Consider the following 12,722-nt stretch of genomic DNA (forward strand, 5'->3'; position numbering starts at 1 on the left):
TGGGGTCTCCCCTGTGGACTGAGCGGGGGCAGCAGAGCTGTCCCTGACCTTAAGGGGGCGATGGAGTGGCTCTGATCCCGAGCTCCAGTGTGGTGCCTGCTGGCCACGTGGGGCCGTGGTGCACGGCGGGCTGTAGATGGCTTCTCTCTCGTGTTGAAACCCACGTGTTTAGGGATGAGTCTGCCACTTCGATAGTTGCTTTGTTTGCCCCGTGTTCTTGTTTCTTTTCTCTCTTCTCCTTCCTTTCTTCACAGTGACCGAGTGTAGTGTGGTGTTGTATGTGACCTCTGCTGTGGGCTCACGGGTGTTTCTGATGGCGGTGGCTTGCAGTGAGTGACCGGTGCTTTCCTCTCACGGAGCAGCCTTGCCTCCCCCGGGTGTGTGAGCGCCTTCCAGGGCTCCCATCTGTGCCCCCTGCACACGTGCTGGCTGACACGGTGTTCCTGGCGGTCCCTGCCCCCTGACTAGACCAGGAACGAGACAGGATGTCTCTGCCTGCCTTGGACTTACCACCGCTCCTCCTGCAGATCCAGGGCCCCTTTGACCTGACGAACTCCTTTTAACATTTCCTGTTCTGCATCTCTTTCCAGCGGGAAGAGCTTCTCTCAGCATTTTTTGCCTGACAATTTTATTTTGCCTCTGTTTTTGAAATGTATCTCCACTGGGTATAGAATTCTGGTTGACTGATTTTTTTTCCTTTCTTTCAGCACTTAGAGGTGTCCTTCGGCTCTCATGGTTTCTGAGGCTCCTGTTTTTCTGGGGAGCGGGCTTGGCCTCTTTGTCTTTCCCTCCGTCACCCGCTGAGCATCGCAGCCCTGTTCCACCTCTGCGGCTCTGCCAGACCGCCGGAGGCAGAGCTGGGAGGAGGTGACTCTGTGTGAGCACGGTGGCCCTGGGCTCCTGTAGGCTGCCCAGTAAAGGTGTGGCCCCCTCCCCTGTCTCCTTGCAGCCACCCAGATGGACCCAAGTGACCTCCAGGAGCTGTTCCAAGAGACGTCAGCCAACATCTTCCGAATCAACTCCAACGGTGAGTCTGTGTCTGGGCCTTGCCCTGCCCTCGTCTGGGCTGCTAAGGGTATTGCAGGGGGTCAGGGTGACATGGGGTGGTGGGCGAGCCCGTTAGGGTGCCCTCTCCCGGCCCCGGTGACTCAAGACTGCAGGCGGGGTGCAGTGTGAGCCCAGTGCTGTGGTCTCAGGTCGGGCTGTGACCTTGGCAGGAGCCCCCTCAGCCCCCATCTTCCCTCCAGCATCACACGCCTGTGACCTGCCCAACCCCTGGGGCAGCGTGTCGGAGCCTTCCTCAGACCAGCAGGGCCCACTCACAGGTCACCAGGGCTTGGGGTGGGGGTGAGAGCCACACCCCACGAGGCTTGGGCTTGTCCTCAACCCCTAAGGGACACAGGGATGTGGACACAAGGCAGGCAGGGCTCCCCATGCCCTCGTTGAAGGGGTTGGTGTTTGCCCTGAGCCCTGAGCTCTACCAGGTCAGAGAGTGCTGACCTGGGGAGGATGGTAGGACCCAGGCAGGCCTCCTGGAGGCAGTTCCGCAGAGCCCCTGAGCCCCACGAAGGCCTGGGCCCTGGTCCTAGACTATCTGGGGAGAAGGCTGGCCTGGGCCCTGCCGGAGTGTGACTGATGCGGTGGGGGTGGTGGGCTTGAAGCCTTGGTATCCTGGCTCTGGCAGGTGCACGGTCACTCCTAGCCTCGGCACCCACATCCTCGGGCAGAGGCGGGTGGGCAGCGTGCCCGAGTAGGGACCGTCTGGTGGAGCCCTGGCTGCCCCTGACTCCAGCCCCTTCTCCCGCAGTGACCTCCTTGGAGCAGAGCCTCCGGTCCCTGGGGACGCCGGGTGACACGCAGGAGCTGCGGGACAGCCTGTGAGTGTGTGCAGTGCCCGTGGGTATAGCGCACCGCCCTCCCAGCACACCGCCCCACAGCTGGGCGAGCTCACAGGTGCCACTGCATCATGGGCTCAGCCCTGCCCTGTGATGCCCGGGGAGACACCCCTGTGCACAGGTGTGCTTCCAGGTGGCGGGGCGCCCCCCTCGCTCACCGTTTGCCTCACTGACTGTCCACACGCTTGCATACAACACACTGGAGTGCACAGAGGGCCGCACACTGTGAACACCCCCGCGGGGCACCACACGACAGGCTGCCGCCGGCACGGCCAGTGTGCAGGTGGTGGGCACGCAGGCTGGGCAGGAGGGGGCTGAGTGCTTGCGGCGGCCTCTGGGGGACCCCTGGCTCTTCAGGCTGGGTCAGGCTGTTCTGGGGTGAGGTTCTGCTCCCTCAGGGTCGGGGCCCTGGAAGAGAAAGCAGGTCTCTGCAGGGGTGCAGCCTGGCCAGTATGGCCAAGGCTGCCAGGCCCTTCTCAGGGCACCCTGGGGGCCACCCTGGAGCCCTGCGGGCTGTGATCCCAGTGTGCCTTGGGGTGGGGGCTCCCTGAGGAGGAGGCCTGCGTCTGAGCCGTTGTCCTCTTTGCCTGAGCCATCCTGCGTGGGAAGGAGTGCTGGGGGTGGTGGACCGCAAGAGCCAGGAGGGGCGCAGGCTGCTGCCAGGACCGTGTGTCTTTTCCTGGCATTGGCGTCCACGGGAGAGGCCAGGGCCTCTCTCTCGGGAGGCCTCCATCCTAAACCTGTCCAGCCCAGAGGAGGCTCTGGGGCCTCTAGGTCCTGGGGAGGCTGGGTGCTTGGGCAGAGCTGAGCCCGGTGCCCCAGGAGAGGGACACGAGGACCCGTCCCCCGAGCACTGTGCCTGGACCCAAGGACCTTCCCGGTCCTGTTCTGTGGCCGTGCAGCTTTGCTAGCTGCACCCCCGCCCCCCCCACCTCCTGCTCTGCAGGGCTTCTAGGATGGAGGCTGCCCTGTAGTCCGTGGGCCATGTGGGCCTTCCCCGACACCCCTGCCGTTGCTCTCGGCCAGCTGAGCAGTCCGGGCCCCCCAGAGGAGAACCTGTCTTGTGGTGACATGTTTGACGGCCGGTCCCCGGGAGCAGGAACCCCAGAGACCAGTGCCTGCAGATGCCTCCTTGTCGGGTCTCAGCAAGTGCCTGCCTTCAGCAGCCACCCCAACCTGCCCCACGCCCCTAAGATCCCTGGCCAGCCCCTCGCAGGGCGTCTTACGGTCGGGGGACCCCGGACGGGCGCCTGGCTGCACTCGAGGTCTGGGCTGGTTCCCCGTGGGCTCAGTGTTTCCTGCCCTGGTGACTCCTGATGCTCCAGAGTTAGCAGTTATGGCAGCAGAACGGAACTTCCTCGGGGCGGGACTTGGCCCTGCCCTCGGCTCCTTGTATCCTGCCAGCACCCTGGGGAGGAGGAGGGCGGGCAGTGTTCTTCCCCTTTTACGGAGGAGCACTCAGCGACTGAGACCAGACACAGGGCCAGGCCGCATCTCTCGGTGGGTGGTCAGGCCAAACCCGCCCACTGTCTGCCCGCACACCCGCCCGTCCTCCCTGCCATCCGTCCACGCACGCCCCGCCCACTGTCTGCCCGCCCGCCCTTCCGTCCTCCCTTCCATCAGTCCGCCCGTCCTCCCTGCCATCCGTCCACGCACGCCCCGCCCACTGTCTGCCCGCCCGCCTGCCCTTCCGTCCTCCCTCCCATCAGTCTGCCCGTCCTCCCTGCCATCCGTCCACGCACGCCCCGCCCACTGTCTGCCCGCCCGCCCGCCTGCCCTTCCGTCCTCCCTTCCATCAGTCCGCCCGTCCTCCCTGCTGTCCGTCCACACTCGCAGGCCTGGACCACCCCGCCCAGTCTTGGGGTCCAGAGCGAGGCACCCGAGGGCCCTTGGCGGATTTTGTGTGCCGTTCTGTTGTAAATTGCTCTTTGAGCTTCCTTTTTGAAGTAGCCTGCATTGTTTTCTGATTGTGGAAGTAGCATATGCTCCCTGTGGGAACTTGGATGCCCAGGACATCGGAGGAAGCACTGTGAGAGTGTTTTGGTGTTTCTTGCCAGCCTCTCAAGTCCATAGGCGTTTTGTAGAGTCGCATTTAAGTGAATAGTGTTCTAGATCCCACTTTTGATGCTGGGGATTGGGAATGCACGTGCCCCCGGCACACACTGGGACCACGCCCCTTGGGGGCTCAGCCTCCGCGTCCGGCGTGCGTGGCGCTGAGCTGTGGCGCTCGGGCTCCTCCGTCTTCAGCGTCAGGATCCGCCACGAGAGCCTGTGGGCCGCCTGTGCTGCCGCCTGCTCCTGGGTCAGGGCCCTGGGGTGGTGTCCCTGGGCTCAGGCGGGTGCTTTTCCCCACCCTGGTCCATTGGCTGGAGGGTGTCGTCACCAGTGGTCTGGAGAGGGCCATGGGCCCTTCCCTGGACACCCCCTGCTCTCCCCGCAGCCTCAGCTTCCAGGTCCCCAACCTGCTTCATGCCTTCCTGCCTCCCTCTGCCCCCAGATCCCCTAGCCCTCTTACCCTTTCTCCCCGCGGGGCGGCCCCTGACCAGACTGCCTACCCTGCTGGTCCTGGCCTTCCAGAGCCTTCCATGACCCCTGCCCTGGGGGAACCTGTGTATCTTGCGGACCATTAGCATTTTCAGATGGCTGGAGGCCAGTGCAGGGCTCTCAAGTCTGTATTTGTTCCACGTTGACAGTTGCCAGCTCTTTTATTTGGCCAAGAAAGGATATTAAAAAAAAACAGTACACTATCATCCTTTGTGCCATCACATTAAAAAAAGGCATTTCAGTAGTTGGGATCTGATCACAGGAGGAAAGACAGTCTTTCAGATTGGGTAAGTATAGCTAGTTTCACAAGAGGCTTACAGGGTTGAACCTGTTTTCCTCATCTTACGTGAGACAGGGGTGGGCTCGGTCATCCCTGTTACCCACCATGAAGGCCCGGTGCCGCCCCCAGCACGGGCTCCCAGACTGGCTGAGGTGGCCCGGTCCGTGACGGTGGGGCTTGTCGGCGTCAGCCCAGGGCAGTGCTGGGCCCCTCAGGAAGGGCTGCTGAGTGGATGGTCCTTCCAGGAGCCCCAGGCAGGACGTCTGCCACATGATGAATTCCTGCCTTCTGCTCCTCAGTGTAGCCTGACTGGGCCCCTTCCTGGTCGGGGTTAGCTCCTGCACCCGAGCCTCCAGCCCTCCCTCTACGGCCGCCGCTGCCCATCATCCCCTTTGTGTGCGATGCTGCCGCTGGCATGGCCTGCCTACCCAACCCCAGCTCCACCTGTAGCCAGCCCGCTCCTCCTCTCGCACACGTGCCAGGCTGGGGCGCTGGGCCCTGGGCTGCCTGTGTGTCCGACCTCAGAGCCTCTGCCTGGACACAGGGTGTGAGGTGGGAGTCGAGGCTGATACTCTTTGAATACGATTATGCCACCTCTCAAAGGGACCTACTTTTGAATACCTTGGCACCTTTCTCAGTGCTTACTCGAGCTCTCCACGTGGGTGCATTTGGGGTGATTCCATTTCACTTGTCACTGTCCCGAGACAGCGCTGTGTTGTCTCAGTCACTGAAGCTTGTGGGAGTCCAACGTCAGTGTGGACATCCTCCAGCACTGCCTGTCTTTTCTGAACTTGCTTTGGATACTTCCGATTGGCAGGTTCTCTGGTGTCTGCCCCTGGGGCCAGGCCAGGGCCCTGCCCTTGCTTGGGCCTGTGAGCCTGCAGGACATCTGTGGATGGGGTCTGCCCAGAGTCACTCTGTCCACAGGGCCTGAGGTCAGCCTGGCCTTTTCAGCCTTCTGAGGTCACACTCAGAATCTTAAACCGAGGATCTGGCAGAGACCCTGGGCCCGGGGTCCCATGCTCCTGGGTCTGGAGCTGGGCCTCCCAGTGCGGCCCGCAGAGGGACAAGCTGTCCTCAGCGCTGGGCCCAGGGCCGTCTCTGCGGCCACCTTGCTTCCTGGCCCCAACCAGTGCTGACCCCAGGGGCCCCTCGTTAGGGAGGGCTCTCGGCTGGGCCCCAGATGTGCAGGAGCTGTGGCTGTGCACCAGGGCCCTGGGGCCTGGGGACGCTGGCCTGAGCTTACAGCGTCACGTCTTCCACGCCTCACCTGCCCCCTCGGGTTGCTCCCTCTCGTCCGCCCCTCCCTGGGCCTGTCCGCTCCGTCTCCTCTGCCTGGCTTCTCCCGTCCTGTGCGCTGCCCCCTCCCCCTACGAGCCCCTGCCCACCCTGCTGCCTGCTGTGTCATCGCCCTTTCCTGCTGCCCCTCCCCCATCCTCTCCCCCTGCACCCTCGTGCCTTCCCCGCCCCAGGCACACAGTGCAGCAGGAGACCAACCGCACGATCGCCGCCAGCACCAGCGCCCTGAAGCAGACGGCCGAGCTCCTGCGGGGTTGCCCCCGGGTACGTTCCAGGGACTGGAGGGCGGCGGGGGCCCGGGCAGAGGGTGAGGCGAAGGATGCCGCATGGCCGCTCGGGCAGAGAGCGCGGGTTCCACCATTTGCTGGGCACCAGCGCAGGCTGGACAGCGGTGCAGGTGCCCGGTGGCCCCAGGCCACGCGCCCTCAGAGGGCAGGCCTTGCAGAGCTGGTCTCACGGAGCGTGGCCGGCTTGCTGCTGCCCCTGCAGCTCCTTCCTGCCTCTGGGCTTGCGTGGGGTGCGTGGTGGCAGCGAAGGCTGGGCTTGGGACTGGAGATGCAGGGCCTGGGGAGTGTCGTGGCCCTCCCAGGAGCTAATGGGAGGTGCTGGGGCAGGAGGGGCCCGGGAGCCTGTGTCTGAGTCCTGGTCCCAGGGCCTGGGACTGACACAGCTCCGGTGGTGCCGACGCTGCCTGCTGAGAAGAGGGTGGGGACTCCTGGTGGCCTGGCAGTGCCAAGATCTAGGGCCTGCCTGCCTGTTCCCTCGTTCATCTGTATGTCCTGAGCGCTGGCTCTGTGCCAGGTGTCATTCTGAAACTCAGGTGCAGAGGTGAACAGGAGACGAGGTCTTGTTCCATTGGGAGGGCAGAGGCCGTGTGTGAGTGCTGAGGTGCTGGGGGGCGGATGGCCAATTTGCTGCCTGTGGTTCTGATATGGGTATGAGATGCAGCCTTACCTGCGGTTAGGTGCTTCAGGGCTCTGCTCCACCCCCCACGTGACCTTCAGCTCGGGCCTGAGACCTCCTGAGCTGTCAAGTCAGGTCAGCTGTCGGGTCGTAACACCTCTCCCTGGAGTGGTTTGTTCTGGGGACTGGACAGGCATAGCACGTGAGAGCTGCAGGCCTCATGGTCATTGCGGACAGCGTGTGTGTGTGTGTGTGTGTGTGTGTGTGTGTGTGTGTGTATGTATTGGGTGGAGATGGTGTGGATCGGGTGTGTGTGTGTGTGTGTGTGTGTGTGTGTATTGGGTGGAGATGGTGTGGATCGGGTGGAGATGGTGTCCGTGGTGATGCTGGCTGTGCCCCCAGAGCCTTTGCTGGCCTTAGCGAGGATGGAAGTGGTGGTAAAGTAGGCGGGGTGAGCCCAGCTCTAATGACAGAGGGAGTGGAGATGCCCGTGAGGCTGGGGGCGGATGTGGTGCAGGTGCCAGGCGGGCCGGGAGGGGCCTGGGAGTGTGCCCAGGGATGGAGGCGCGGCAGGGATGGGATGTGGCCTCGGCCAACTGTTGAAGCTCCATTGTCTCTTTGCAGCAGGAGCATCTTCAGCTAGATCGCCTGAAAACTCAGCTATCAGATGCTGTCCAACGCTATGGAGTAGTGCAGAAGGTGAGGCCCTGCACAGATGCCCTGAGCACCCGCCCTGGGCCAGCCCCATCCCCTAAAGCAGTGGGGGGCCGCATTGCAGACCTTCGATGGTTGCCAGGACCCGGCTGGTGTGACCTCAGTATGTGTGCCGTGAGGGACATTTTCCTCTGGAGTGCTGCCCCAGAGGGTCCTCGCTAGAGCCCCTTGGCGGTGGGAAGACAGGTGTCTCTGTCCCTCCGCCCCACGTGTGTGGGAAGAGGCCGTTCAGCAGACTGTCCCCCTGGGGACACCCAGCCAGGCTCCCGGTTTCCCAGAGTCCACGGGCAGCTCTGTTCTCTCGGATCTGGAGGTGTGCTTCACTGTTGGTCATTGCCCAGTATTTTGTGTTTATCTGATCATTTCTTCTCTCTTCCCTACCTTTTCTGTTCTCCCCACCTCCCTCCTCTTGTACTTTATCCCACAGAAAATTGCAGAGAAGTCCAGAGCACTGCTTCCCACGGCACAGAGGGGCGGCAAGCAGCAGGTAGGTGCTGAGGATTTACTGTGGTCAGTGGGCGTTAGGGGACAGCATAGAATCCATGCCCTTGGGACTCCAGCGAAGGGCAGGGAGGACACAAGGTCTTACTGTATAGCACAGAGAGCTATATTCTATTCATAGATTTAAATATGTATATGAGAAAGGAAGTGTGAAAATCAGTGATCCAATTCTCAATCTCAAGTAGCTAGAATAACAACAAAAAATTAAATCCAAAGAAAATACGTAGGAAAAAGCAGAAACCAATGAAATATAAAATAGATGCATGATAGACAAATTCAACAAAGCGAAAGATCAGTTCTTTACAATGAGTAATAAAATTAAGTCCTCCAAGATTAATCAAAATACAGAGAGAAAATACAAATTACTAGTATCAAGAATGAAAATACATATATAATTAAAGCTTCTAAAAATGAAAAAAGTAATAATATGAGCAACTTATGCCTATCAATTTAATAACTTAATGAAATACAAATTTTTAAAGAAAAATGTAACTTACCAAGATGTGTAAAAAATCTGGAAAGTGCAGTATTTATTAAAGAAATGGAATCCATAATTTAAAAACATCCCAGCAATGAAACTTCAGACCAGATGGCTTTAGTGATGAGTTCTCACAAATATTTGAGGAATAAGTAATACCAGTTTACACAAACACTTAAATAGAATATAAAAAGAGAATACCTCTCACCTTGTTTTATGAGGTTAGTAAATTTTAATTCCAAATTCTTTTTTTTTTTAATTCCAAATTCTTATGAGGACTTTGCAAGAAAGAAAACAAGATGTCTTATTAGCCTAGAAGCAGAGACTCCTAACCAAAATATTACAAAAAAAATTCTTTATTTGGCTGCACTGGTCTTAGCTGTGCCATGTGGGATCCAGCCCCTTGACTGGAGATTGATCCCAGGCCCGCCGCATTGGCAGCATGGCGTCTTAGCCACTGGGTCGTCAGGGAAGTCCCCTAACCAACGCGTAAATCAACTAAGTCTAGCAATGTATAGAAAGGTAATACACCATTCTAAAATGGGATTTATTCTAGGAGTGCAAAGTTGGTTTACATTCAGAAATAATCAGAATAATTTATCATGTTAATACAGTAAGTAAGAGTATCTTCTTGATCTCAATAGACATGGAAGAGCATTTGGTAAAATTCAACATCCACTTTGGGAGATGCAAAATTTTCCGCAAAAGAGTACTAAATAGGAATGCCTTTAATCTGATAAGCGTATCTTCTAAAGTCCAGCAGTCAGCAGTGCCCTTCCTGGTGAGATATTAAAGCCTTTGCTTCTGAGAGTGCGGGTGAGACATGGTATTCAGTGGTATTGCTTCTGTGCTTCAGTGCACCTCAGGGAATATTCGCTGCAGGAAGACAGGAGAAAGAGAGAAAAGGTGTAGAGACTGGGAAGGAAGAAACCCCCTCACAGACAGCATGATTGTGTAACTATAAAACCTGAATGAATCTGGCAAAACTTAGAATTAATAAGTGAATATAACAGGATTTCTGTTACCACGTTAATGTGCAAGAAAATACTGTGGGTGCCAGCAAAAGACAATTTGGAAATGATGTTAAAAAGAGATAGCACTCACTGTAGCATCAAAACTAGGAGGAAACGATGACCAGTTGTTTAAGCCTCTGTATAGAAAACTACAAAACATTACTGAAGAGAGATTACAGAAGATTAAATAATGGAGGTGCGCACTGTATTTGTAGCTTGGAAAATTTGATATACAGAGAAGTCAGTTCTCACTGAATGGCTCTATACGTTCTATACAATCCAGACAAAAATCCTAGCAGGTTTTGAATGTGTGTGTAAATTGTCAAGCTGATTACAAAATGTATATGGAAATATAAAGGGCCCCAAATAATGAAGACAGTTTTGAAGAACAGAGCTGGAGGATTTACTCTCCCAGGTGTCAGAACCCAACGTAGAGCTGTAGATATTAAAACAGTGTGGTATTTGCTGGCGGCTAAGCTGACAGACCAGTGGGAGCGGAGTTGCGTGTAGACGCAGACGTACACGCACATGGTTGCCTGGGTGGTGCGGGGTGCACTGCCACAGAGTGGGAAGTGCAGGGTCTGCATCGGGCTTGATGCTGATCGGCTGATGGCTGAGCTGGGAAGGGTCCTGTCAGGCACACGGCAAGCACAGGTCCAAACACGCCGCCCTCTGGTCTCCGTGTCGGAGCTGGCGGGGAGCCGCGTGCAGGACAAGACTTGCACACAGGCGGCAGCCGGCTCAGGCCGTGCGGACCTTCCAGGCCAGGGCCATTGCTGTGTGGCCGGAGAGGGACTGGAGGACTCTGGGCACCAGTCTGCCACCCCCAGCAGACCCTTCCCCTCAGCTCGCCTGGCTCAGAACGCCTTCTGGGATCACAGATCTGGGCAGGAACAGTAAGGCAGTGAAGTGTCTGGAAGCTGCCCTTGGAGGCTGTCGTCCTCTCGCACAGATGAAGATGCACTTACTGTGAAGAAAAGGTGGTAAAGTTGCTTTGGTAAAGTCTGGACACCCCTGAGAGTGAAGAGGCAGCCCCCAGAACGAGCAAAGTCACTTGCACAACACACATCTGAAAGGATTTACATCCACAGTGTGTAAAGATCTCCTGCAGTCGTAGGTGCAGATGGCTGCATGTCTACCATAAAAGGGCAAGCGCACTGGGGGTCACGTTGGAAAGGGGACGTTGGAATGGCTGGTGAGCACATGGATATGCTCAGCGTGTGTCGTTGGAAGCACGCAGAGTGAACCCACGGTGCTCCATCTCTGCACACCTTGCACCCACCAACACAACTAGAAAGAACAGGTGAAAACTCAGGAAGCTGTGGAGCAGCTGGAGGTCTCACGTGCTAGACGGGAGTGTGTGTGGTGCCCCTACTCTGGTTGCTGAACATGTCTGTGGAGCGAAAGGTCTTCCTGCCTGGGCCTTGCAGCTCCTCCCAGGTGTGTACCCAGTGGAAAGTCACGTCAAAGAACGCTGAACACAGCACAACATGCAGTAGCTGACACCTGGGGGAGAGCCAGCCTACAGCATTTGTGCTGAGTCTGTGCATGAAAGACTGGCAGCAGAGGGATGGTCTGTGGCCAGCAAGTGCTGGTGCTTTCAGACACACGCTGAGCACAAAGAGGACAGGTCCAAACCCGGCTGAAGCAACAGGCAGAGTCGGAAGCCAGACGGTCCTTGCTTGGGGGCAGCGTCCTGAGTAGGGGCCTGGAATGTCTATATCTTGACCTGGAAGTCTTTCCTTGATTAAAGTTCACAGACCTGTCCACGTGTGATTTGTGCATTCAACTGCTCATGCCCTATTTCAGTAGAATGTTTCCTAAAGGGGAAGAGAATGGCCAACAGTGCTTCCGAGAAGTTATGAAAGGTGATTCCCAGAAATTTTCGCAAGCTATGGTGGGTGAGCTGACACTGCAGATTCAGCCTGGGGATGCTGTTGCGTTGATGGTCCAGAGTTTGGGGCCGCCATCTGCAGGCTGGTGGTCCCGGCGGGAGCAGAGGTGCCTGTCGGTTCTCCAAACCGAGCGCCGGCGTGGCTGGGAGCAGGTCGACCTCCTTGGCTGTGTCGGCCTCTGCCTCAACTGGGTCCTGGCTCAGCCTCCAACCAGGGTCAGGCCCAACTGGTGGGCAGCCCCTGGGGGCTCCTGGGCTGGGTGCTGTCCCCAGGCAGGGTAGAGCCCGTCCCGCGTCAGGAATGCTCTCCAGCGTTCATTGCCAGCGCCATTGTGGTGTGTGGTCCTCGGAGCCCTGTTTCCCCAGGCTACAGCAGCAGAGACCACCTCACCTGCACATCTGCGGGGGGCTCTTAAGTCGTGTGTCCCCCTCAGAGCCGCACCCCGGCGGCAGCTCCGTTACTTAACACGGGGCTGGGGGAGGATTGAGCGTCTCACCAGTCCTTTGTTCCAGGCTTTGCAGAGCTCCCAGAGATATCCATCAGCTGACCACAGCCTTTGCTGTTTGGAGGAATGGATGACCAGTCTTGGGGCTGCTGCACAGAAGCTGTGTTTCCCAAGAAACACAGCTCTCATCCTGACCCCTGCCCTCCTGCCCGGGTCACGAATACTCCCACGTGGAGCCCGGGGTCAGAGTTTGCGAGACAGTGGCCTGTTTCCCAGAGCCCCTGAGAGCCCTAAGTCCTGCCTGGCTGCTCACTGGCCTCCCTGAACCCTCGCTGGGCTCCATCTCTTCTCACGGGAAACTGCTTGGCCCCCTCTCACCCAGCAGTCATTGAATTGTTGGATCATGGGTGTGAAACGGACATGTCAGAGCAGGACCCAAGCCCTTGGCCTTGGAGCGAAGAGAAAGCCGCCTTTGTTGGCTGCCTGGTGAGCTGGAAAACCATCCCCCGGCTGCGTTCTGCGCTGCGGCCCCAGCGCCCTGCCAGCAAACCCTAATCCAGGCTTCAGAGCTCAAGACCCAGACTGAGGCTTTGTGAGAAGACAGCGTGCTTTCTGATCATTCAGGAGGGGTCTGGGTGGGGCTCGCTGCCTCTCCTTCCCTGGTCCCTTGTCCTGCGGTGCTCGGGGAGGGCAGGCCTTACCTGTGGGGGCCAGGACGCGTACCCACGACTGCAGGGAGGCTGGCCCCCTTTCCT

At 58.1% G+C, this 12,722-nt stretch overlaps 1 protein-coding gene across 7 annotated transcripts in view; it reads left to right on the forward strand.

Annotated features, from left to right (window-relative positions):
- Positions 1-12,722, forward strand: part of TSNARE1 (t-SNARE domain containing 1) — a 78,145-nt gene that overhangs the window by 13,677 nt on the left and 51,746 nt on the right. For 5 of the 7 annotated variants that reach the window (XM_068983324.1, XM_068983320.1, XM_068983323.1 and 2 more), the window contains 5 exons: positions 950-1,027; positions 1,808-1,877; positions 6,192-6,282; positions 7,546-7,620; positions 8,063-8,122. In XM_068983324.1, coding sequence (XP_068839425.1) covers positions 950-1,027; positions 1,808-1,877; positions 6,192-6,282; positions 7,546-7,620; positions 8,063-8,122 — 374 coding nt within the window. Of the gene's footprint in view, positions 1-949; positions 1,028-1,807; positions 1,878-6,191; positions 6,283-7,545; positions 7,621-8,062; positions 8,123-10,474; positions 10,795-12,340; positions 12,454-12,722 lie in introns of those variants that run through there. The other 2 variants (XM_068983326.1, XM_068983325.1) reach the window with 2 other exon arrangements.

The sequence above is a fragment of the Capricornis sumatraensis genome, chromosome 11 (genome assembly GCF_032405125.1).
Source record: "Capricornis sumatraensis isolate serow.1 chromosome 11, serow.2, whole genome shotgun sequence".
Lineage (NCBI taxonomy): Eukaryota > Metazoa > Chordata > Mammalia > Artiodactyla > Bovidae > Capricornis > Capricornis sumatraensis.